Below are 25,564 nucleotides of genomic sequence, written 5' to 3' on the forward strand. Positions count from 1 at the left end.
TGCTCTATCCACTGCGCCACCTAGCTGCCCCATACCTTTTCATTTTTACAGATGAGGAAGATGAAGCCCAGAGAAATTTGAAAACTTGTCCAATATCATATGGGATGCCCTTAGAGTACATATTTGAACTCAGATAGTATTCATAAAGTAACAAACTGCTGTACTTGGCTCAAAGGGCTTCAATATTTTAACTGATTAGAAATTCAATAGTTAATAGAGATTAGGAGAAAAATAATTCTGGTGACCACTTCTGCCTATTTTTGTTGTTCAGACATTTTCAGTCGCGTCTGACTCTTCGTGACCTCTTTTTTTGGGTTATTGTTTCTTGGCAAAGATGCTGGAGTGGTTTGCCATTTTCTTCTCCAATTCATTTTACATACGAAGAACTGAGGCAAACAGGGTTAAGTGATTTGCCCAGGGTCCCACTGCTAGTAAGTGTATGAGGCCGGATTTAAATTCAGGACGATGAATGCATTGCACCAACTAGTTGCCCTTTTGTCTACACTTAATGAGATTTATTCTAGTTGGCTTTACCAGTATGTATGTGTGCTTCCTGAAGACAAGGATCTCATCTTCTTATTATCTGCTTCAGAGGTTTGTTGTAAGTAAGGAAAATACTTTTTCAACAGTGAGACTATGTAAATAAGGGCCATCATCATCATCATTATTTCAAATGATCATAGAATTACAGCTGGAACTTTAGAGGTCATCCAGAGAGACCCCTTCGTTTTAGAGAGGAGGAAACTGAGGCCCAGAGAAGTTAAAAGCCTTTTCCGACGTCACACAGGTAGCCTTGAATCAGTCTTCTGGCTCGTTTTGTGTAATGTATTACCTAGCATCCCTCCTCTATAGTGCTTTGAATGCGTCCTGTTTAAAAAATGCTTGTTGAACTGGACTAGCTGACTCAAATTCATCCAGGAAATCACCGTCTTGTTACTTCTTAGACACATGGGGTTAAAAAAAAAAAATCAGTTTTCCTACTTTTAATGAGGGCAAGGGGATTTCTGAATAGGCCTCATGGCCAAGAATACAGGTTCTAGAAGATCAGTGGCTTTAAAGAATAAACTTCTGGGAAAATAAGCAAAAAAATAAATCGTCCAGGTTTGCCACAGGAAGGAAAAGGGAGCCAAAGCCTAAGAAGGTTTATTCCCCAGAACAATTGAACATGTAAACTGCTTGTACCCAGAGAGGAGGGGAGAAAACAGTTTCTCCTGACTCAATCAAGACCAGGCTCCTAGATTCCTAATGCCAAGCTTGGCTTCCTTGGGAGGTGTTTGTGAGGAAGTTCATGCTCAGTAAAAGGAGGGGTTCAGACCAGGTGCACCTTCTTCCGGGGGCCTCTACAAGTTTCCATGGAACTCTTGGTGACTGACTCATCCAAACCCCACCATCTGGAAGGAACTTCCTTGTGGGAGGAGGGCTCTTCAATCTTCTATGCCAAGAAATCCCAGAATCCTTGGGTAGAATAGTCTAACGAGTTTTGTGAAGGAAAAAGTCAGAAAAGACTACTACTGTTCTTTATTATGGGAGTGGCTGAGCCTCAGTTTCCTCATCTACTTGCCCTATCTACCTCATTGGGAGATTTCAGAGTTCAAATAAGATAATGCACATAAAAATACTTTGTAAATATGAATGAGTAATTAATTTTTGTGAATAATTGGTATTTAATTAGTAGTAATAAGTTAAAAGGGCATTGTATTTGGAGACGAAAGACCTGGGTTTAAGTCTAGGCTCTGTAAATTACTAGCTGAATAATTCTGGGCATGTGTCTTCACTTCCAAACTTCAGTTTCCCCTTCTGTAAAATAAGGATACTTTCCCTATTTCACAGAGGTATCATGAGAAAAGTGCTATGTAAATATTATACATAATGATGATCATTCATAATGATATAAAGGTAAATTATTGTTTAGATCAGACATGCTTCAACACTTCTAGGCTTTATGATTTCATCTGGATGCAACTCCACCCATAGAGATTTCAGTCCTATTTTTTTCCAACTCCACCTTGCTTCATAAATATGGCCAAAAAACCTATCTTATGAAAGGCAAGCCTTCTGATAAGCTTTCCCCAACACGGTGCCTATAAGTGGACACACAGCTATCACTAGCACCCATGCTCGAAGCCTGTCCAGGCTGGGAGAATCTACCAAAACTTGTACTGGCCTGGCATGGACTTTGAGAACCCAGGTTATGTTCCACATCCCTAGGCGTTAGTGTGGTGCAGTGTGCAAAGAGTACTGGGTTTTTAAATTCAAAGTTGTCCCTGGGTAAAACTTTTAGCCTTAATTCCCTGATATGTAAAATGAGGCAGCTGGGCTGGATCCTTCTCAAGTCCTACTCAAGTCTGACGAACACAAAAACCACGAACAACTTCCTTTGTTCTTTGTCTCCAAAGCAGGGGCTTCCTCAATTCTTTAACACATCTTTCTTCCCTTACCCCATTAAACTGAATGCAAACCAAATCATTGGGGGGCGGAGTACCCTGAGCTTCCAAGCTGGAAAGGGAAAGAAAAGAAGTAAGAGCAAAGGTGGTTTCTAATAAATAAAAGTCAATAGCTGTTCTTTCGGTTCTCCGTGCCTGTGAATAGACAAGTAGATTAGAGCAGACCTGTGTGAGTTCTAGGGCTAGGAGCACTTTATAAAGGAATTTTGTACTACAGGGGCATAAAAATGTAACAAAGGAGAGGGGGTGGGAGTAACCTTAGGTCCGACTTAGGTCCCCTGTTCTCAAACATGTTAATGTTGCAGTGGGGTTATAGACGGAGCCCTAAACTGTGTAGCCTTGGGAAAATCACTTTACCCCAGAGGGAAGCAGTTTAAGAGGGGTGGGGGGTGGGGGGACCACCAGCTTTGGAGTCAGAAGCCCTGATGGGATGCTGGCTCTGCCACCTGGGTGACTTTGGGCAAAGTACTTAAGCTCATGTGCAAAATGGAAGTGTTGCCCTCTTGGCTCTCATCCTGTCCATTTCTTCTCGGTCTCCTTTGATAAATCAGCATCATCCAGCTCCTTTGTGTCTTCGGTATTCTCAACTCTCCAGTTTCCCAAGTCTTGGTGGATCTTCCATCTGTGACATCCCTCTCCCCTATCCCCTTTTCTTCACTATCAAAACCACTACTCTAGCTCAGGCCCTGGTTACCTCGAACCTCGACTATGCAGTAGCCTCCTACCCTATGTCTCTTCCTCCTCCAATTCATCCCTCCACTCAGCTGCCAAAATGATATTCCAATCTACCCACGCCATATAGGTATGTAAATGTAAGTCTTCCTGGATCACTGCCTTGTCATGACAGAGGGGATTGCACAGCTCGGTGAAACTATGAGCTACCTTGTGTAGGGAAAGCCGAGACGCACGGGTCAAAGTGGAGAGTTCAAAGGAGGATCCACTGGAGGAGGAAATGGCAAACCGACTCCAGTATCTTTGTCAAGAAAATCTCATGGACAGTATTGATATGCTAAAAGAGATGACAGTGGAATGGCATGCTATGGTCCACAGGGTCACAAATAGTTAGACACAACTGACTAACATATGTATGTATATATGTGTATACATAGATGTACACATACAGTGTTTACTTATACATGCCTATATGCAGAGGCAGCAGGGTACAGTAAAGCAGGCCTCACAAACAGGAAGACCTAGGTTTTAATATATACAGACCTAGGATTTAATTCCTACTTCTGATCCACATAGATGAAACACATGCTACTTTCTACTAAGCTACTTTCTCAGACTAAATTTCAGAAAAGATGGTAACTGCAGTGGTGGAGTCTTCTTATAGAATTCCCTATGCAAATGAAATCACTGATCTAATACCTGTTCCTACAATCCTGTAGTCCAGCCCCCTTGTCCCTGCTGGTCAGCTAAGTTCCTTGAGAGAGGAGCCTATTTTGGTGATTTTTTTTGTGGTCTCTTTAGCCATAGCACATAGCTCTGTGCCTGGCCTAATACAAAGCAGATGCTTAATAAATGCTTGTTGGCTGATTGCTTAAAGTGAAAGGACTATAGATTTAGAGCTGCAAGGGATCTCATAAATCATCTAGTCTAAGCCCATTTTATAGATGAGGAACTGAGACCCAGGGAGTGGGCCCAGTGACTTGCCCAAAGGCACCTTTGAGTTTTTTTGTTTTTTTATTTTATTTTATTTTTGAGGCAATTGGGGTTAAGTGACTTGCCCAGGGTCACACAGCTAGTTAAGTGTTAAGTGTCTGAGGCCGGATTTGAACTCAGGTCCTCTGAATCCAGGGCCAGTGCTCTAGCCACTGTGCCACCTAGCTGCCCCGGCACCTTTGAATTTAACGGCACAGTGTTGTTTGGTCATTTCTCAGTCATGTCTGACTTTTCATGACCCCATTTGGGATTTTCTTGGCAAAGATCCTTGAGTGGTTTGCCATTTCCTTCTCCAGCTTATTTTACAGATGAGGAAACTGGGGCAAACAGGGTTAAGTGACTTGCCCTGGGTCACACACTAAGAGTCTGAGGCTATAATTGAACTCAGGTCTTCCAGGTTCCATTCTATCCACTGTGCTACATAGCTGCGCCTCCCAGAGCAGAGCCAGGATTCAGACCTGAGTCCTTCAACTCTAAATCCAACATTCTTTCCACGTCTAAAATTCAGCTCTACAAATCCTATGGTCCTTTTGGGTCTCAGTTTCCTCAAGTGTAAGACAGTGAGCCTAAATCATTTGTAAAAGCTGAGTGGAAAGGGGCTGTATTACGTGTTATTTGTGTGAACTTAGGCTGGTCAATCTCCTGTGCCTGTTTCCTCATTTGTAAGAAATAATGAGGTTGGCCTCGAGAAAGTCCAAGCTTCTTTTCGGCTCTGAATCTTTTATCCTATCATCTCTAATATCCCTTCCGGTTTCAAGTTTCTATGAACGCTCCCTCTCTCCCTACCCCCACTAGCTAAGTCTACTTCCCACTCCTGACAGGAGTTAGTCTTGCCTCTGACACTTAGTATCTCTGTGTCCGATCACCTAACCTTTGTTGGCTTCACTCTGTAAAATGGGGATAATAATAGCACCTCCCTGCCTCCCCGGGTTATGATGAGGCTCAAATGAAACGTTTGTAAAGCGGTTTTCCCCCCAAACCTTAAAGGGCTACATAAATAATTGCCATCTATTATTACACATAAAATAAGGATATTAATAGCACCTATCTCCCAGAATTGTTGTGAGGATGTAATAACATATGTAAAACGCTTTACAAGCCTTAAAATCTTGTTATAAACGCTGGCTGGAATTACATTTTCTTATTAATTTATTAAAAGTATATTAAAACCTATCTCCGTACAAGGATGGCTTCCTAGGTAGGGATGCACATACCAGCCCATACCCTCCAGGATGTTATAAATCAACAAGTATTAACTCTATCACACAGTCTAACTCCCCTTTCGGCCAAAAATCAGGCAGCCCCAGAAAAGGGAAAGAAGGCTAGAGAATGAGAAGAGAGGGTTGCTATGTTAGGAAGGTAGGTAGCTGAGGACAGAGGACCGGTGGCCCGGGACTGGGGAGATCAGGATGTGGAGGCTGACAGGCAGGAAGCCCAAACGGTAGAGAGAAAAGAAAGTCGGAGGGCAGCTGGGATTACCGTGTCCACCGTGGATCCGGGAGGAGGTGGAGGAAGACGCTGCAAATAGACCGCGGCCAGTCGTAATAGGGTTTACTGCGCCTAGGGCGCGAAAGCAAAAACAGGCAGAGGGATAGAGCCGAGGCGGGCAGCGGGGTGGAGCCCCGCTCCCGAGGGCGCCGGGGCCCCGCCTCGTCCGTACGTGGCCCCAGGGGCTTCAGTAAACGGGAGGGGAGCGGGTTTGGAAGGAAGGGCGGAGCGAGAGCGCTCGAGTTCTCTAAATTTGCAGCGCCTTGTACACCGCCCACATTCTACGCGCTCGGGGAAGTTCCTGCTAGTCCCATTACTGAGCCTTTCCGGGTTCAGGGGCCCAGCAGCCTGGGAGGAGTCTACGTTATATTTTTGCATTGAAATTACTTAAGTTTTCTTCCCTGCCTCACCCGATTCCCCGATTCCCCGAAGAGGCGAGGCTCCCGTGCCTCTTCTCCTGGATTTCCCACCTTTGGATTCTAGAGCCCGGTGTTCTTTGAGTATTAGAGATTCTAGGCTGTTAAAAGCAGGAACCTCTGTACTGCTGGCAGTGCCTTTTAATCCCTTATTCAGCATTTATTCCCACACCCCGGCGGCAACCAAATTAAATTCCATCAGGTACGTGTTGGAAGGTATACAAAGGTGAATGAGACCCCTACTTTGCCTTTGAGGGGCTTGCAAGCCATGTCCAGAAAAAATGCTTCCGGAATAAAATTTCGAATATAAGAAAGTGCAAGAAACCGAGGAGATTAAGTCCAGGAAAGGAAAGGTCATTTTCACTGGAGGGATCCTGGCAGGATTGATGGAAGAAGGCCTCTCTGAATGTCACATCGAGGCAATTAGTCAACAAGCACTGATTAAGAGCTCACTATATACCTGGGACTGTGTTAAACGCTGGGAATGAGGAGAAAGACAGAAAGTCTATGTCCCAAGGAACTTATATTCTAATAGGGGGAAAAAGAAGTTTGGTTTTTTAAGGTAGATATGAGGCATAAACAGATTGGGGGGGGGGGGGCTGTATGCTTTCCTTAGAGGATAACTAGCCTAACCTTCCTTTTCCGTATATTTCTTTCTTTTAAAATAAATAAATAAATAAATGTATTTTATTATTTTCCAGTTACATGTAGAAATAGTTTTCAACATTTGTTTATATAAGATTTCCAATTTCAAATTTTTCTCTGCCTGATCAAAATAGGCCATCTAGTACAGGCTTTGAGATGTAATTGATTGATAACAGAGTTCCCAGAAGTATTGGCATTTTATGGGAGATGGGGAGGACTCTTCATCCACAGCCTCTCCCCACATAATAGGACAGCTCTTCTCCATGTCCCATAAGGCTCATCTACACTCCCTTTTCTATCTGCAATCAGTGGCCAGTGTTTTCTGTCACATGTCCTTGTTTGACAGCATTCTAGGCAATGGGGCCTTTTTCAACCATTGCTATATTCCACCTATGCCTTCCCACCCTTACTCCTACAAAAGGGACTGGGGAAAAGAGTCAAATGGACTAGAGGCCAGCTCTGCCAATTCTTGTGGTCAGATAACTGAGTGGGACCTCTTACGTTTGCTCATATTCATTCAACATCCCTTTATTTTGCACCCGTTGTGTATAATACATGTAACATGAGGTCATAGACTCCATCTTGATTAATTAAAAATGGGCAGATTCTGATATACAGGTTGTCCCAAAAATCTTAGTGCAATTTTATGTGCTTCTGTGGAAAGAGTGAACTTAAAAGTCAGGACTTGAGTTCTAAATCTGCCTCTACTATTTATTAGCTGTGACCTTGGGCAAATTATGGACCTCTCTGGGTCTCAGCATCCTGATCTATAACATTTTGGGGTTGGAATAGTTGATATCTATGGCTCCTCTGGTTCTACATCATCCTAAAGGCCCACCTTCAGGAATGTGCTAGAGACAGCCCAAATTGGCTTCCACTGATTATTAAATTTTCAGTAGGAGCATTTATACCTTGGAAATTGGCAAACTCAAATCAGGGCTTGATTTATTGTTTTATTGGTTATTTAGACTTAAGAAAGTAAGGCAGATTAAACTTAAAAGTGTGTCTTGAATTTTTTTTTTTTTTGCGGGGCAATGGGGGTTAAGTGACTTGCCCAGGGTCACACAGCTAGTAAATGTCAAGTGTCTGAGGCCGAATTTGAACTCAGGTACTCCTGAATCCAGGGCCAGTGCTTTATCCACTGCGCCACCTAGCCACCCCCTTGAATATTTTTTTTTGAAAGGGAGTTGTTAAATATTTACCAGCACACCAGTGCCTACTTTCTACTATACCATGACCTTTCCCACTTTTATAAGAGGCTTCAAAACCTTAACTAGTGTGTCTCTAGTTGTCCTTTGTTCCTGAAGAGGACCATGACATCGGGGAAGGTGATGTCATGACTTGCAGTGAATTAGATTTAAGTGAGACAGGGCTGTGCAAAGTCATCAGCCTCCTTCTGAGTCCAGTGGCAAAATATACATCAGGACAACTGGAGATAACCCTGATGCAGTGGGAGACATTAGTCTTTTTAAGCTATGGTCTTTCCCAGGTCTTGGTTTGTCTGAGGCAACATCCATTCAGTGATTAAGGCTAGGTAAGATATGAGGTAAAGAATGGCCTCTTTTACCTAGTCAAATAAATAAATAAATCTCTGAGGGGAAAGAGTATGTCTCTAGTGATGGGAATCCCAAGTACCTTCTACTGGGGATGATTGATTCTTTTTGGAGTGCTTTTCAGGTCACAACTACTTAGCAGATCCTATCCTCTACTTTCAGGGAAGGCTCAGCCCATGAGATTTGGAATCCTTTTTCAAAGAAGAAAGACTTCAAAGAATGAAAGAAAAAGAATACTAGGAAATGTTTCTTGAAAAAAATTAGCTCCCACTCTCTTTCCTCTTACTCTCTTCTTAACTCCTTACAATCCAACTTGACTATATTATTCCACCAAAACCACTCTTTACAAAGTTACCAGTGATCTAGTTGCCAAATCCAGTGGCACTTTCTCAATCCTCATTCTCCTGCACCTCTCTGCAGTCTCTGACACTATTTATTGATCAGTCTTTCTTCCTCCTTGATACTCTTTTCTCTCTAAGTTTTTGGGCCCCTACTCTCTCTTGGTTTTCCTCCTACTTATCTGACTGCTCCTTCTCTGTGTCCTTTGCTGGATCTTCTTCCAGGTCATGTTCTGTAACTATAGGTGTCCCTCAGGATTCTGTCCTGGGCCCACTTCTCTTCTCCCTCCATACAACTTCATTTGATGGTCTTGTCAACTTCCATGGATTTAATTATCATCTCAGTGCTGATGATTCTCAAATCTACCCATACTTCCCTAACCTCTCAGCTGACCTTCGATCTTGAATCTCCAACTGCTTTTCAGATAACTCCGACTGGATGTCCAGTAAATATCTTAAACTCAATGTTTCCAAAACAGAACTCAATATCTTTCCCACTATACCCTCCCTACCCCCTACCTTCCCTATTACTGTAAAAGGTCACACGACCCTCCCAATCCCTCAGGCTCACAATCATCCCACACTCTTCACTATTCCTCACCCCCCTCCTCCAGCCCCAAATCCAGTCTGTTGCCAAGACCTACTGATTTTACCTTTGTAACTTCTTTTGAATACTCCCCCTTCTTCCTGCTGATACTGCCACACATCTAATGCAGGCCCTCATCACCTCATGCCTGGATTATTGAAAGAGCCTTCAGGTGGGTCTGCCACTCCACTCCAATCCTCCACTCAGCTGTCAAACTGATTTTCCTGAAGCACAGGTATGACTATGTCTTTCTTCTTGCTCCGTACACTCCAGTGGCTCCCTGTTACCTTTAGGATCAAATTAAAAATCCTCTGGCATTCAAAGCCCTTTATAACCTAGCTCCCAACTACCTTTCTGGTCTTCTTAAACTTATTCCTTCTCACATACTCTGATCCATGGACACCAGCCTTCTTGATGTTCCATAATCACGACAGTCCATATCTTGGATCTAATCTCATGCCTAGGATGCTTTCCCTCCTCAACTCTGTCTACTAGTATCCCAGGCATTGTTTAAGTCCCAACTAAAATCCCACCTTTGACAGGAAGGCTTTCCCAAACCTTCTTATTTCTAGTGCCTTCCTTATACTAATTATTTCCTACTTATCCTGTATATAGCTTATTTGTACATAGTTGTTTACTTGTTGTTTCCCCTGTTAGATGCTCCTTTAGGGCAGGGACAGCTTTTACCTGTTGTTGTTTTTTTTAATTTTTAATTCCTAGGGTTTAGGAACATGGTAGCTACCTAATAAATGTCCATTGGTTATTGACTACAAGTGGGAATATTTTAAAAACAAGAATGATGCCACTGTCTTATTTTATGTACTGGCTGGGTTTTATGCTGTCCTATTCTTACCTCCCTCTTCTCTCTTTTTTTTTTTTTTTGAGAAGGCTAGATGAGAAAAAGATGAAACAGAATGAAGCTATACCATGAACCAACAACTTCCTGTGGGTATACTGAACCTACTTTTCCAGGCTAATAGTTGCCAGTTAACAAAACAAAACAAAACACAAGTCTCTTTCCATTCTCATTCCAACCACCACCTTTATAATTCACACATAGAAATCTCATTGCTCCTCTCATATACTTCCTTTCTATACAGCTCTCAGTGACAATAAAACATATTGCCTGGAAATTCTGTGACTTTGGACATGTCCCTTCATCGCTATAATTTCCTTATCTGTAAAATGAGAGAGTTGAACTGAAAGTTCTTTAAGATCTCTCTGATCTTTCTAGCTTTAAAATTCTATGATCTATGATTTGGGAGGAATTGGAGTGAGAAGGCCTTTGAATTGAAAGAACCTATCACGAAGTCTCTAACTGCCAAACATTTGCTCAGGGCTCTCTCTCTAATTCCATTCTTCCCAACAGATCCTTGGAAAAGCCAAGAGATTGAGGGGCAGGGTCCTAGCTCACCAGATACAACTCCAGCTATCTATGAGCATTCATTCTGTATGCCACAGGTTTCTGCTTTGCTATGTACACTCCAACCAGGACACTATATCTATATCCTGCTCTGACACTGGTAGAAGAAGTCTGTGTAAAATCAGTATCAGTTATATCTTTGGAGGTAGATAGTATGTTTCATCATTAGTCCTTTGGGATTGTCTTGCTCATTGCATTGCTGATATTAGTTAAGTTCATTTGCTATTCTTCATTGAACAATATTGCTTCACTGTGTACAATGTTCTCCTAGTTCTGCTCACTTCACTATACATCAGTTCATATAAGTCTTTTCAAGTCTTTCTGAAGTCATCCTGCTTCTCATTTCTTATAGCACAAAAATATTGCATGACAATCATATACCACAGCTTGTTTAGCGATTTCCCACTTGATGGGCATCCCTTTGATTTCCAATTCTTAGCCACCACAAAAAGAGCTGCTATAAATATTTTTGCACAAATAGGTCTTTTTCTTTTTTTGGGGATGTCTTTGGGATATAAACCTAGCAGTAGTATTGCTGGATCAAAGGGTATGCACAGTTTGATAGCCCTTTGGGTACAGTTCCAAACTGCTCTCCAGAATGATTGGATCAGTTCACAATTCTACCAACAGTCGATTAGTGTTCCAGTTTTCCCACATCCCCTCGAACATCCAATATTTTTCTTTGTGACACAATAATTATTAATAATGGGTTTCTTGGGGACCCAGGGATCAGCTTCTCAGTGCTTTCTCCCCCCCACTCCAGAAAGTCCTGTTCTCCTAGTCTGGGACAAATGCTAGGAACAAAAGAAATGGAGATAGACTTTTTTCTAATTCAGTGAAGGACTTATGAGTTCAAACCACACCCAGATATGGACTTTGCTTTGAACAACAGGAGTGAGGGTCTTTCTCTGATTTCATCTGTAGAGTTCATTTTAATTTAGACTACCTTCAAGTCATGTCAACCAATGGAATTGAATGATGCCAACCAATTAGTTTTGATCAATGTATAATGATCCACTTCTATCAAAAGAGAATAGAAACTCTTGGAAAAGATCATGAGCGCTCTCTCTCTGAATGTGCTCTCTGCTCTTGGCTCTCCCTGTTAGGACAATGTAGGTTTTATAGGTATTCTGAACTCTTCTTGAGAACACCTGCTGCCTCTCTGAGAGGTCTTCTGGGGCTTTTCTCCTGCTCTTGCTAACAGCCATGCTGCCCAAGACCTTGAGAAGCTTGGGAGACTCATGGTCAATCCTTTACCTGTAAACATATACATATACATATACATATACATATATACATATACACACAGATATATAGATATAAATACTTACTGCCCAAACTGGTACAATAGCAATTAATTTTAAAAATACAGTTTTAGCTTAATTAATTTTTTAAAATAAACCTTTTTTGGCAGTGAAGTAGCACAGTGGATAAAGCACCGACCTTGGATTCAGGAAGACCTGAGGTCAAATCCAGCCTCAGACACTTGACACTTACTAGCTGTGTGACCCTGGGCAAGTCACTTAACCCCCATTGCCCCGCAAAAAAACCCCCAAACCAAAAAAACCCACCTTTTTTGTTATATTTGCTCACTCTCATAGGTGTGAGGTGGTACCTCAGAGTTGTTTTAATTTGTATTTCTCTGATAAATAGTGATTTAGGGCATTTTTTTCATATGACTATAAATAGCTTTGACTACTTTGTCTGAAAACTGCCTATTTATATCCATTGACCATTTATCAATTGAAAAATGACTTGTATTTTTATAAATTTGACTCAGTTCTCTATATATTTGAGAAATGAGGCCTTTATAGCTAGTTCACATTTTTTTTTGTTTTTGTTTTTTTTAATCTTTTGGGTTTGTTTGTTTTTTTGGTGAGGCAATTGGGGTTAAGTGACTTGCCCAGGGTCACACAGCTAGTGTCAAGTGTCTGAGGCCGGATTTGAACTCAGGTCCTCCTGAATCCAGGGCTGGTGCTTTATCCACTGCGCCACCTAGCTGCCCCTTCTAGTTCACATTTTGTAAGGCTTTATATCTTCTTTCTAAATTGTTCCCCTGTCCATAAATTGGACATAAACCATTTCATGCTCTCTCTCTCTCTCTCTCTCTTTTTGGTGGGGCAGTGGGGGTTAAGTGACTTGCCCAGGGTCACACAGCTAGTAAGTGTCAAATGTCTGAGGCTATATTTGAACTCAGGTCTTCCTGAATGGAGGGCTGGTGCTTTATCCACTGAGCCACCTAGCTGCCCCTTCCATGCTCTCTTAATTTGTTTATGGTATCACCTTTTATATGTAAATCATGTACCCATTTTGACCTTATTTGCATTCTTAGACCACTTTGTTCAGGCATTCCCCAACTGATCAGCTCCTTTGTTCCTTGTTACCACAAAAAATACTCTTCTGAATCATATTGGTATATTTGGATGTTTTTGAACTTTGGTTATATATGCTGAGTAGAGAGATTACATAAGGCTGTGCATCTTGGACCAATGCCAAGTCCTCACCCTTAGGCTGGGAAGGCTGGGCAACATCTTTACTTTCACTACCCAGCATAAACCTATTCTTTTTCTCCCTGGATGAAGAACCTTCTCCAGTCACCTGTTGTTTTTTTCATCGTTAAAGGTTTTTCTTGGTTTTCAGTTTTTTGTTCATCAAAATGAGGTGACTGATTCATTCACTTTTTTTGGTGAGGCAATTGGGGTTAAGTGACTTGCCCAGGGTCACACAGCTAGTAAGTGTTAAGTGTTTGAGGTCGGATTTGAACTCAGGTCCTCCTGACTCCAGGGCCGGTGCTCTATCCACTGTGCCATCCAGCTGCCCTGATTCATTCACTTTTGGTGAGATTTGAGGATGCTTTAGTTTGGGGGTGGGGAAATATCATGTCCATCCACCTTCAATGTTCTGTGTCCCCCCCCCATCATTAGGTAGCACTTCAAACAAGGCAACCTTATTTTTTATGGGCTATCAATTTAATATTTGAATAAAGATAAGACAAAGGCACAGGAAGAAGGTAAAAAAATAACGCAAAGTGGCACTTTACTAAATGACAAAATACGTGGTTGTGGGCAGTAAATGCCACAAGAGATCTGAGAAAGATGGATTGACTCAGTTTTAGATACTTTGTGTACCTCAACCACCTTAACACCTCAACTCCCTCAAGCTTCCTTTTGATTGGAGGGCTGGATGGCAGAGCCCTGTTTGTCCTTTTTGACCTGGGACCCAGACTTTCCAGAAAATCATCCCCACCCCCTTTGCCCTTTTGGTGCACAGTCTTCACCTAACAGATTGTAACTCCACCGGGTCAAAAAAGTCTTTTTCTAATTTCTATCCCAAGTGCTTAACACAGTGCCCAAGACATAGTAGAGGCTCAATAAGTGTTTACCAAATTGAACTGAGAGGCAGTGTAGAGAGGAAGGAATTAAGTATTTACCTTTTTCTTACCAAAAAAAAAAATTACATCCACATTTAAAGTCAATATTAGAATAATTTCTTCTCACTAGAGGTGTTAAGAATAAGGGTTCTTAACTTTGTGTCAGGGACCTCTCTGGCAGTCTGGTGAAACATATGGACCACCACTTCTAAAGAATTTTTAAATGCTTAATATATGATTTAAAGGGAAACCAATGGAATTGACATGTCGTTCAGTCATGTCCAACCCTTTGTGACTCCATTTGGGGTTTTCTTGACAAAGTTACTACAGTGATTTGCTATTTCCTTCTTCAGTGGATTAAGGCAAACAAATTAAGTGACTTGCCCATGGTCACTGTAGAGAAAAGTAGGGGTGCCCTAAATTGCTTGAGCCCCCAGTTATCTATGTAACCAGAGGGCTGAATGAGAACAGACCAACAAATCAACAATCCATTGTGGTGGCCAGGAACAGACCCTCTAAAGCAACTCCAGCTCATATCAGTTTATCTACAGAGACTCTCCCCTTGCCTTTGTCTTATTTATGTTCAAGGCTTGAACTGTCAGATTGCAAATGGATTGAGGAACCGAAGCCTTTGTCATTATCAGCACTGGTGGCAAACGCCTGACTGTACAGACATCTAGCTTACCAGGAACAAACAAGGCCATAAATTTTAACTATACCCCCTAAAACTGTGACCTGGATGTTTAAATATCCCCTTCCTCCAGTAATGCTATGGATGGGGTTGGTCTCTCTCTCTCTTTCCCTCTTTCTCTTTTTCTCGCTCTTACTCACCCTCAATTCCCCCATGCATACAGTTATTATCATTTAAAAAATAACAAATTTATCACTGAACCAATAAAGAAATAAATGGAGGGGCAGCTAGGTGGCACAGTGGATAGAGCACTGGCCCTGGATTCAGGAGGACCTGAGTTCAAATCCAGCCTCAGACCCTTGACACTTATTAGCTGTGTGACCCTGGGCAAGTCACTTAACCCCAATTGCCTCACCAAAAAAAAAAAAAGAAAGAAAGAAAGGAAGGAAGGAAGGAAGAAATGGAAACAAAAGCGCAATCTCTGAATAATACATTTCTTCTCTCTTTTTTTTGGGGGGGGCAGGGTAGTGAAGGTTAAGTGACTTGCCCAAGGTCACATAGCTAGTGTCAAGTGTCTGAGGCCAGATTTGAACTCAGGTCCTCCTGACTCCAGGGGCAGTGCTTTATCCACTGTGCCACCTAGCTGCCCCCAGTGGCAATTCTTTATAAACCTAGCTTGATTCTTCTCCAGTGTCTCCTCTTGTAATTGTACCTATCTTATTGCCAGTTTTTGGGCAAATCCCCCAAAGATTCAGATGATTTTGCTTCTACTTCTTTGCAAGGAATCTCTTGATTCTGAAAGTCTTGTGGGAAGGCATGGTGAGGGCAGCCAGAAAATAGCACAGCCGAAGTTCCAGCAAGGTCTGAGTCTTACTGAACAAAGATGCTCAGTGTTGCCTACAACTGCTTAAAGGCCGATCAGGAAGAAAGAGAGATGGAAAGCACACCAAAAGTTAGCTGTAGAGTGAGCAAAAGTTGCAAGTTATTAACAATCACATTAAAGACTGTTCTAAATCAGGGATGCATTTGGGAGAAGTGCAAAACAACTCTGAGATTCTTCACCTCCCACCCAGAAAATCGGCAGAGATTACAAAAGATGGAAATAGTGTTGAGGGAAGAGGTGTGGAAAAATACTAGGTACACTAGTGAAAAAATTGGTATGTCGGAGCTGGGAATTGGTCCAACCATTCTACAAAGCAATTTGGAATTATGCTAAGAAATTGACTGAAATATCCATAGCCTTTCACCCAGAGATTCCCAAGGATGTTAGTCATACAAAGTAAGGTCTTAAAGATCCTAAAATATTTATAGCAGCCCTTTTTATGGTGTCAAAGAACTGGGAACAAAGTAAAAGTCCACCAATTGTGGAATGACCAAACAAAATTTGGTACACAATTGTTACTGAACATTATTATGCTATCTTTAAAAAAAGGATGAAAAGAAATTAATGGAAAGTGAAGTAAGCAGAACCAAGAAAACCATTTATACAATAACTCTAACAATTTAAATAGAAAAACAAAAATAAAAACTGAATACTGAAAAATTAAATGAACAAGTTTATCCCTAAAGAAGAGTTATAAGAATGTACCTCTATCCCTTTTATATAGAAGTAGGAGACTATAGATGTGAAACACTGCATTTGGTGTTGCATCAGGTTGATATATTTTTTGGTCTTGATAAATTTTTTAAAAATCTTTGTATTTACTCTAAGGGAGAGGCTAGGGGAAAGGTGATATAAAATAAAAGATAACTTTTTTTGGTAAAAATAAAGTTGCTATTTAAATGTGTTTTTACTTTAATAATGGCAATAAGTTTACTTAGACTATGTCTCATTTTTATGAAGGGTTTTAAAAAAGAAATAATGATAGTTGAAAACAAATTCTTTATTTTAAAGTAATAAACATTTTTATTTATAGTTTTGAGTTCCAGTTTTTATTCCTCCTTCCCTCCCTCCCTTTCCCCTTCCCTGAGATGGTAAGCAATCAGATATGGGCTATACATGTGCAAGCATGTAAAATATGACCATGTTAGTCATTTCGTACAAGAACACTTGAACAGAAGAAAAAAAATGAAAGTGAAAAAGAGCATGCTTCAGTCTGTGTTCAATCAATATCAGTTCTTTCTTTGGAGGTGGATAGTATGTTTCATCAATAGTTCTTTGGGATTGTCTTGGATCATTGTATTGTTTAGAACAGTCAAGCAATTCACAGTTCTTCATCAAACAATATTGCTATCTCTGTGCACAATGTTCTTTTGTTTTTTTTTGTTTTTGTTTTTGTGGGGCAATGAGGGTTAAATGACTTGCCCAGGGTCACACAGCTAGTGTCAAGTATCTGAGGTCAGATTTGAACTCAGGTTCTCCTGAATCCAGAGCTGGTGCTTTATCCACTGCACCACCTAGCTGCCCTCACAATGTTCTCTTGGTTCTGCTCTCTTCATTATACATCAGTTCATACAAGTCTTTCCAGGTCTTTCTGAAATCATCCTGTTTGTCATTTCTTATAGCACAATAATATTCCATCACCACCAATGGAGCTTGTTTAGCCATTCCCCAATAGATGGACATTCCTTTGATTTCCAATTCTTAGCCACCACAAAAAGAGCTGCTATAAATATTTTTATACAAATAGGTCTTTTACTCTTTTGGGGGATGTCTTTGGGATATAAACCTAGCAGTGGTAATTGCTGGTTCAAAGGGTATATATAGCTCTATAGCCCTTTGGGCTGAATTATTAAAAGACCATGTTTATTTCAATTTAGTTCAATAAACATTTATAACAGGTCCATTATGTTCTAGGCATTGTGATAAACCTTAAGAATCCAAAGAGAAAACAAACAAACAAAACCAACAACAAGCTCAAACCAGTCCCTACCCTCAAGAAGCTTACATTCTAAACACAATTATCCTCCTCTTCATGATTCCTGAAGGATGGCAAATTTAAGACAGATGTGAAACCTGACATTTATATAGTTTGTTATGGTTAACAAAGCATTTCCATACATTGTCTCATTTGAACCTCAAAACGACCCTGTGAAATAGATGCTAGAGAATCCAATCCCTCTTACAGAGGAGGATCCAGAAGCTCAGGAAGGGAAGTGACTGGTCTATGAAAAGTAGGATTCAAACCCACCACGTCAAGTGTATCACTTTCCACAACTTCACCCTTACTATATTTGACTTCAATTAGAGGGCAAAAATATTCAGTGATAAAGCCAGCATTCATTTGTCCTTTTAGCTTTGTGTTTCTGCCCTAGTGAGTGACTTACTATCTTGGAAGTGCCCAGTCTGGCAATAGACATAAGAGTAACTTTTCTTCCTCAGTGGTCTTATGAAGAAAGAGGGTTATCTCTTTAAACGCTCTTTTCTTAGCTAATGATCACAGCTAGTATTAAACAACCAAGGGTGAATGCAGCATGGTCACCTCCCAGGATTTGGTCATCCAGACAGGCATGATGCTGTTCATGAGTTCATTTTTCTATTTAGAGAACCATGTCAGCCAGAAATGCCTCTACTATCCCTTCCCCCAGCAAACGTGTCGACAGAGGCGCCAAAATAGACCCTCTGAGTAAGTGGCAGCTTTATAAGCCATCCAGCTGCTGATTTCAAACCAGAAAGTCAAGAAAGCAAAGGAGGTGGTTGAATAGAGAAGGTTAACCCAGGCTGGTGACCAGGAAGGACAACAAGGAGATTCAGCAAGGGGTCTGGGAACACAGTGGAGTAGGACAGCTTGACGAAGGAGTTATCCTTGGATTCCTTGTCTGTTACTTTCCCCCACTTCTTCTGACGCCAAGATGAACGTGCAGGCTTGTTCTCGGTGTGGGTACGGGGTTTATCCTGCTGAAAAGATCAACTGTATAGATCAGGTCAGTAGATATTTCTTTGGTCTTTGAGGAAAACACCAGGGATGCAATATTTATTTATTTATTTATTTTGCCTGAGCACAAACTCCTGTGCATTTTGAAATGGTAACTTATGAGAAGGATGGATTTCCCCATTCTTTTTTCACTTGTCTGATTCCAGGGCAGAAATATAACTATCCATATCATCTTGAAAGAAAAGATACTAGTCTTTTAACTTAATATATGGTGGCTTTGTTTTTTAACTCTCTCTCTTACCCAAACCTGAGGATGACGGAAGCTTAATAACTGTATCTTACTCTTAGTCATATCTGAGCATTTGTAAATTATGGAATCTCCCTTTCTCTTTTCTATGTGGTTTCTAGACATGGCACAAAGCCTGTTTTCACTGTGAGGTCTGCAAGATGATGTTAACTGTCAATAATTTTGTGAGTCACCAGAAGAAGCCTTATTGTCATGCGTAAGTGTTTGTGGCTTTTTCCTCTCTGCTCATCCCTCCTTTTTTTTTGACAATATCCTTTGAAATCTTTTTTTTTTTTTGAGAACCACTAAGAAACCACTTAAAGAAATGATACCATTTCTAAAGAAAAGCATAGTCTTTCAAAAAATATTCTCCTAAATATAATGTGGGACATGTTTTAGGATATACGGTTTCGTGCACTAAAAGAGGTTCCAAGTTTAAATATTTTGGGAAAAAAAAGATCAAATTAACCAGATAAAGGACAGTATATTCCCTTAGCTCTGCAGTTTCATATTTGTGTGTGACCTTGGCCATGTCACTTAATGTCCCTAGAGGTTGGTTTCATCATCTCAGATGAGAAGATTGGACCAGATAACCAATGTCTTAAGTCCCTTCTAATTATAAATGTGATCCCCGAGTCTGAGAAATGGGCAAAACCACTTAACTGCCATAAAATATGAGGGGTAGAGTTTTGGAAAAGTTTTGGAAAATGTCTATTTTTTTAAGAGAAAGTTTTCATTTTGTAATAGCCATTCTCTGTTAAGTAGGGTTGGTTTTTTGTTGTTTTTTTTTTAAATAGGACATGTGAGAACTTGGTGTTGTATGAAGAGCACTGTTAGAATCCTGCCCTGTCCAATTCCTGTTTGTCATTTCCATTTGGATTTCAGTTTTCTAATCTGTAAAACGGAGGGAGGCATTTGAAATGATCCCTTTTGTCCCTTCCATCTCAAAGTTTCTAAAATTCTTGAATAAAAGCCTAAATTATATTTAATTTAACTTCAATATATTATATTTACTGCCTCAAACAGGAAGTGTACATTAAGATTCTTCATGATCAGTAGGAAATATGCTGAGCGATTAGCACTTTTCGAACTTCCTGTCATATTTTTTTTTGTGTTTTATAGACATAACCCCAAGAACAACACATTCACTAGTGTGTATCAGAGCCCATTAAATATAAATCTGAAAAAACAGTCAGAAGCAGGTAGTGAGGTAAGTAACTTGATTCTTTGTTTGGAAATCATTAAAAAAGAATGATCTCTGTATTTGACTTTACCCAGCTCTGGGGAATGCTCTAGACTGGATCTCTTTACTAACACATTTATGTATTTCTTGAACAAGTGTTGAGCTTCCTATTTGTTGGTACTTCTCCTTCCCCTCAACTTCATAGAAAATATTCAGTGTGCCTAACTACTAAGTGATAAAGATCAAATATTATTTAGGCTTCTATACGACATATTTGGCTTATCCTTCTAGCTAATTTGATAATGAACTTATTTCGTGTAATGAGCATACTACAGTTCTTAATACATACTTGTTAAATGAAATTACTTATTGAATTGAACAAAGCACATATAGTTTGACTTTTCTCATCATCAATGAAATATTGTGTGTGTGTGTGTGTGTGTGTGTGTGTGTATGTGTGTGTGTGTGTTTTTGTGTATGCACTTTGAAAGATCATTCAGGTAACTTTAAGTCTATAATTCTCCAGTCTGAAAACCATTAGCTATGTTGGAGGTCCAACTCTGTTAGCTCAGGGTAGAAATGTTTGAGACCTTCCATGCTTATCCCATGGCTAGATTGATTTATCTTAATAATGATCCTTCAATCAATCAACAAACATTTACTAAGTAATTATTATGTGCTGGAGGGGGACATGCCAGTAGGCTGTGCCTATGCCTGAGTGAGTTTTTAAAAAACTTTAAAAAAAAGAATTATTATTGACAGTGCTACAGAGTGGAGTTAGAAATATTGGTCTTGGAGTTGGCAGCTCTGCATTCTAATCCAAGGTCTCTCATTAATGAGCTGCACAAAACCGATTTAATTACTGTGCCTTTTTAGGCTTTGATTTCCTTACAAGAGTACTGTACGAGGTGATGCAAGAACCTTCACAGTTCTATCATTTGATACTTCTCTATGGAAAGTGTCTACAAATCTGGCTGTGTGATTCTGGGAAAGTCATTTAACATCTTTGATCCTCAGTTTATTTATCTGTAAAATGATCAATCAATCAGTAAACATTCATTAAATGCCTACTATGTGCTAGGCACCAAGCTAGGGATAGAAAGAGAGGCAAAAGACAGCCCCTGCCCTCAAGGAGCTTACAATCTAACAGGGAAGACAACATACAAACAAATATATACAAAGCAAGCGGCATACAAGGTAAATAGGAAGGAATTAACAGAGGGAAGGCACTAGAATGAAAAGTCTAGGGTCAATAATAGTACCTTCTCCATGAAGTCGTTGTGTGGATCAAATGAGATAATTTATGTAAAGTATTTTGGAAACTTTAAAGCACTCTGTAAATATGAAGTATCAGTATTATAATTATTATTATAGCTAAAGAATAAAACTTATTTTCCCTTTCCCTAAGTAACTAATTGTTGTTGTTCAGTCGTGTCTAACTATTCATGATCCTGTGGATCATACTGCCCATGGGGTTTTCTTGGCAAAGTTACTGGAGTGGTTTGTCATTTCCTTCTCCAGTAGATGAAGACAAACAAAGTTTAAGTGACTTGCCCAGGGCCACACAGCTAGTGAGTGTCTGAGGTTGTATTTGAACTCAGGTATTCCTGACTCTAGGCCCAGTGTACTCTCTACTGAGGCATAGAGGCCTCCTAGGCAAAGAGAAATTAAGTGACTTGCCCAAGGTCACACAGCTACTAAGTGTCTGAAGTCAGATCTATCCTGACTCCAGGGCCTATGCTCGATCCACTGAGTCACCTACTTGCCTTTTAAATATTTGATGGTATTTAGTTGTTCCTCCTCCTAGTCCCCAAAGTAGAAAACTGTGGATAAGGACTTGCTCTGGATTCCTTCCAAATATTTTCCTGGACCTTAGACTGATTAACCTGGATGCCACCTACTCTCATTCTGTAATGCAAGATAGAATGGTTACTGAACTCGGCTCCTGGTGTATCCATGTGGAATAGCATATCCCCCTATTATGGGGTGTTTCAAAATAGTCTTATGAGTTGTTCTGTGTCATTTATTTCTCAATTAAGGTTTTGACATTGTAGAACATTTTACACAAAGGCTCATGAAGAAAAATAGCCCTAGTATGTCTGTCGATTTGGCTGTTGATGTCTAAAAGTAGCTACATAAGACAGAATTTGGATTAGTGATAGGATGCCCAAATATCTAGTTTTTTAAAAATCTATCTATCTCCATGGCATAGAGTGCTTTACAATTTTTAAAAAGTTGCATATTTATAGTCATTTTTTTTTTTTGCTGTGGGCAATGAGGGTTAAGTGACTTGCCCAGGGTCACACAGCTAGTAAGTGTCAAGTGTCTGAGGCTGGATTTGAACTCAGGTCCTCCTGAATCCAGGGCTGGTGCTTTATCCACTATGCCACCTAGCTGCCCCTTATAGTCATTTTCACCATTAATTTTTTAAAATTTCAATTTTGTTCATTTTAATATCTTTTTTAATTTTTAATTTTCTTTTTATTATGAACTTAATCATTAAAGACCCACAAACATTCCAGTAAACAAAATAGTTATAGTATTGTATAACATATACATTTTTCAAAGTAATAGAAGTATTTTTAAAGTCATATTTCTATTTTTAACCTTTCACATTTCCCAAAGGAGAGGAAAATAAGCCTGACAGTATACACACACACACACATATATATGTATGTTTGTATGTATTTCTTCCTCACTGGCACAGACAATAATTCTCCATCATGATCTGCAAAAACATCATGCATTATCTGCTATTCTTTAAGGTAGTGTTGGCTTCATTTTCTTTTAATGGTACATGACAGACTGTACTGGAATGAGACAGAAATTACTCCAGGTTCTATTTCTACTCACAGGCTGCAATCTGAGAACCTCAAGAGAGGTGGGCGTAAACTGGACAATTGGCTGCTAAGATTACTTTCCCTTCCTTTACCAAGAGAAAAACAAATATCCAGCAACTCGGTTCCTTTAGATTGCCTGAATATTTAGGTTTTTCAGCATTTTGGGATAGAGGATAGTTTAAGTTTAAGTTTTACACCTTTGAGAGACTTTGAGGTAGCTTTTGATGCAAGAGAGTATTAGCAATTGTGGAAAGGGTTAGTTATGATTGGATTTATATTTTATATTTTTTCTGTAATGGTGTAATATATGGTCATAGAATGTTAGAGGTGGTAGACACCTTAAAGGTCATTCAGTAAAATTCCCTCACATTCTCTTTCTTTTTAAAAAATAAACATTTATAAAACCAGAATTCTCTTCCTAAACCTGGTTGGTAGGTACAGGTATAGTTTTAAAAATATATTTTCTGTTTATATTTTGTAGTCTCTATAGCATCTCTCCTCTCAGAAAGCCCCTTCCTTATAACAAAGGATAAAAAAGAAAAACAACAATTAAGCAAAACTAACCAACATATTGAAAAAAATCTGACATTATATGCTTCTTCTTTACCTGTAATCTCACACCTCTGCAAAGAAGTGGAGGAAGTGATTTCTCATTTTTCTTTGGGACTATGCTTGGCCATTATAGTTTCACAGCATTCAGTTTTGATCATTGTAGTTGTATTTTTTCCATTTACACTATTGCAGAAATTGTGTATATTGCTTCCCTGGTTCTACATTCTTCGCTTTGCATCAGTTCATATAATTCTTCCCATGTTTACTCTAAGTTCACCATGTTTATCCACAGCTTTTTTAATATTCTCTGATCAGTGATGTAATAGTTATATTTTTAAAGAAGAATATTAAAGTCTTCCTGATCTGAGAAGGACCTTAATGAAGTTACCTTAATTATAGCATTTAGGAATCTTTCTCCTTGCTTTAAATGATTTTAATACTAATTCTCTGTATCCTCCTGAGAAGTTTTTAGGGGGAAGACAGGTGATCTCTAATGATAGCTTTATATTGTGGAGATGTAAAGTGAAAAAAGTCTGCTTTGAATAGGACTAAAACTTACATCGTTCAAATGTTTTTAATGTTTTGGTCTGAAAACATTTGAGTGTTTTCAGATAGAGAATGCATGTTAGTATCTTTCTGTACTTATAGGTCCTAAAAAAGATTGGAGCTTCTTAAAGCATCACATTAAATGGTATCCTAATGATATCAGAAGTAATCCTAATACCAAACCAGAGAAAATTGTGTTGGATGAGACTGTTCTTTGATTATAACTTCATTTAGGATTCTGTACACATTGGGTACTCAAGCAGTGTTGCCTGGATGAATATGGAAGTTCTCATTCATAGTTTGGAATTCCTTTTCACTTCCATTAAAGCCCTCATTATCATTTGGAGGTGATCCTAGGTTCCCAAAAGATTTGAAGCACAAGTTCCATCGGGTCCCACTTGAAGCCTGTCTAAGCAGGCAACATTTTAGGTAACAGATGCCTGCCCATGAACCACATAGAGTGTTTTCCACGGACTACCTGAGTCTGAAGAGACTCAGCACCAGAAAGCTGGCCACAAGGTGCTGAATTTTTCAAGAAGATAGTAACTCATGAAAGTTGTCCCCTAAGGCACAGAGGGATTATGATCTATATCTGTGATGAAGCAACCCCACCAGTGAATTTATGACTCCTTTAAATATTTCCTCTAAAGTAAAAGGGATTACGGTTTAAGTTAAATCTAGCTTAGTCATTTACTTCTTGAGACCTTCCCAAATTCCTCCAGCAAGAAGTAATTTGTGTCTTATAAATCTCATAGTACTTTTTGACCCTGGTCCGTATTTTATTTTGATCTGTATTATTATATCTACATTCTTATTCTTACTAGATTAGAAAATCCACGAGGTTGGGGACCATATCTTATTCATCTTTTTGTGCCCCCTAGAAACTAGCATGATGGATTGAATATAATACATGCTTAATAAATGTTTGTTGAATGAATGTCTTACATGATTCTGTAACTTTGGTGATGAGCTAATGGTTTTTTTCTTCTCTGTTGGGAACCTTTCTGATGACAATTAGATGAAATATGGACAAGAGGGAGAACAGTTTAAATCTGTATTTCATTGGGACATGAAATCCAAAGATGAGACAGCTACACATAAAATGCCAGAACTGGGCAATGAGGTAAGACAATAGAGATTAGAGGGCTTTGAAAGAGTCAGTTGTGCTATTCAGATGTTAGTTGTTTTTTAAATTAAATTAAACATTTTTGGTTACATTTTAAATTCTGAAATGTCTCCCTTCCTCCCCACTAAGCACTAGAGAAAGCTACCATTTCACACACACACACACACACACGCGCATGTGAGTATGTAAAAACCATACTATACATACTTATATTTATCAGTTCTTTCTCTGGAGATGGACAACATCTTTCTTCATAGGTCCTTTGTAGTTATTTGAGTAATGATGATACTCAGAATAACTTAGTCATTTGCAGTTACTCTTTGAACAATATTGTTGTTACTGTATACAACATTCTCTTGGTTCTATTCATTTCACTCTTCAGTATTTCATGCAAGTCTTTCCATGTTTTTCTAATATCAACCAGCTCATTATTTCTTACAATACGGTAATATTCCATCACAATCATGTACCACAACTTGTTCAGCCATTCCCCAACTGATGCTGATGACGTGGAGCCATTCCCCTCATTTTCCAGTTCTTTGCTACCGCAAAGAGCTACTATAAATATTTTAGAACATGTAGGTTCTTTCCCCCTCTGTCTTTGCTTTATAATTGTTTGTTTTCCTTTATTCCTTCTAAGTACCCCAAATAACTCTT

General features: G+C 39.6%; 2 protein-coding genes and 1 pseudogene across 4 annotated transcripts in view; 1 reads left to right on the forward strand and 2 right to left on the reverse strand.

Annotated features, from left to right (window-relative positions):
* CASP7 (caspase 7) overlaps positions 1–5,758 on the reverse strand; it is a 64,598-nt gene extending 58,840 nt beyond the window's left edge. The window contains exon 1 of the mRNA XM_043981103.1: positions 5,589–5,758. The gene's annotated coding sequence lies outside the window, so the exon portion shown is untranslated. The remainder of the gene's footprint in view (positions 1–5,588) is intronic.
* A 9,464-nt stretch (positions 5,759–15,222) lies between these two features.
* LOC122738435 lies at positions 15,223–15,377 on the reverse strand (annotated as a pseudogene).
* Positions 15,378–18,139: 2,762 nt separating this feature from the next.
* Positions 18,140–25,564, forward strand: part of LOC122740626 (nebulin related anchoring protein) — an 84,298-nt gene continuing 76,873 nt past the window's right edge. For 2 of the 3 annotated variants that reach the window (XM_043983066.1, XM_043983067.1), the window contains exons 1-4: positions 18,141–18,423; positions 18,783–18,877; positions 19,783–19,870; positions 24,800–24,904. In XM_043983066.1, coding sequence (XP_043839001.1) covers positions 18,352–18,423; positions 18,783–18,877; positions 19,783–19,870; positions 24,800–24,904 — 360 coding nt within the window. In that variant the 5' untranslated portion in view covers positions 18,141–18,351. Of the gene's footprint in view, positions 18,424–18,782; positions 18,878–19,782; positions 19,871–24,799; positions 24,905–25,564 lie in introns of all 3 variants that reach the window. The other variant, XM_043983068.1, reaches the window with a different exon arrangement.

The sequence above is a fragment of the Dromiciops gliroides genome, chromosome 2 (genome assembly GCF_019393635.1).
Source record: "Dromiciops gliroides isolate mDroGli1 chromosome 2, mDroGli1.pri, whole genome shotgun sequence".
NCBI lineage: Eukaryota > Metazoa > Chordata > Mammalia > Microbiotheria > Microbiotheriidae > Dromiciops > Dromiciops gliroides.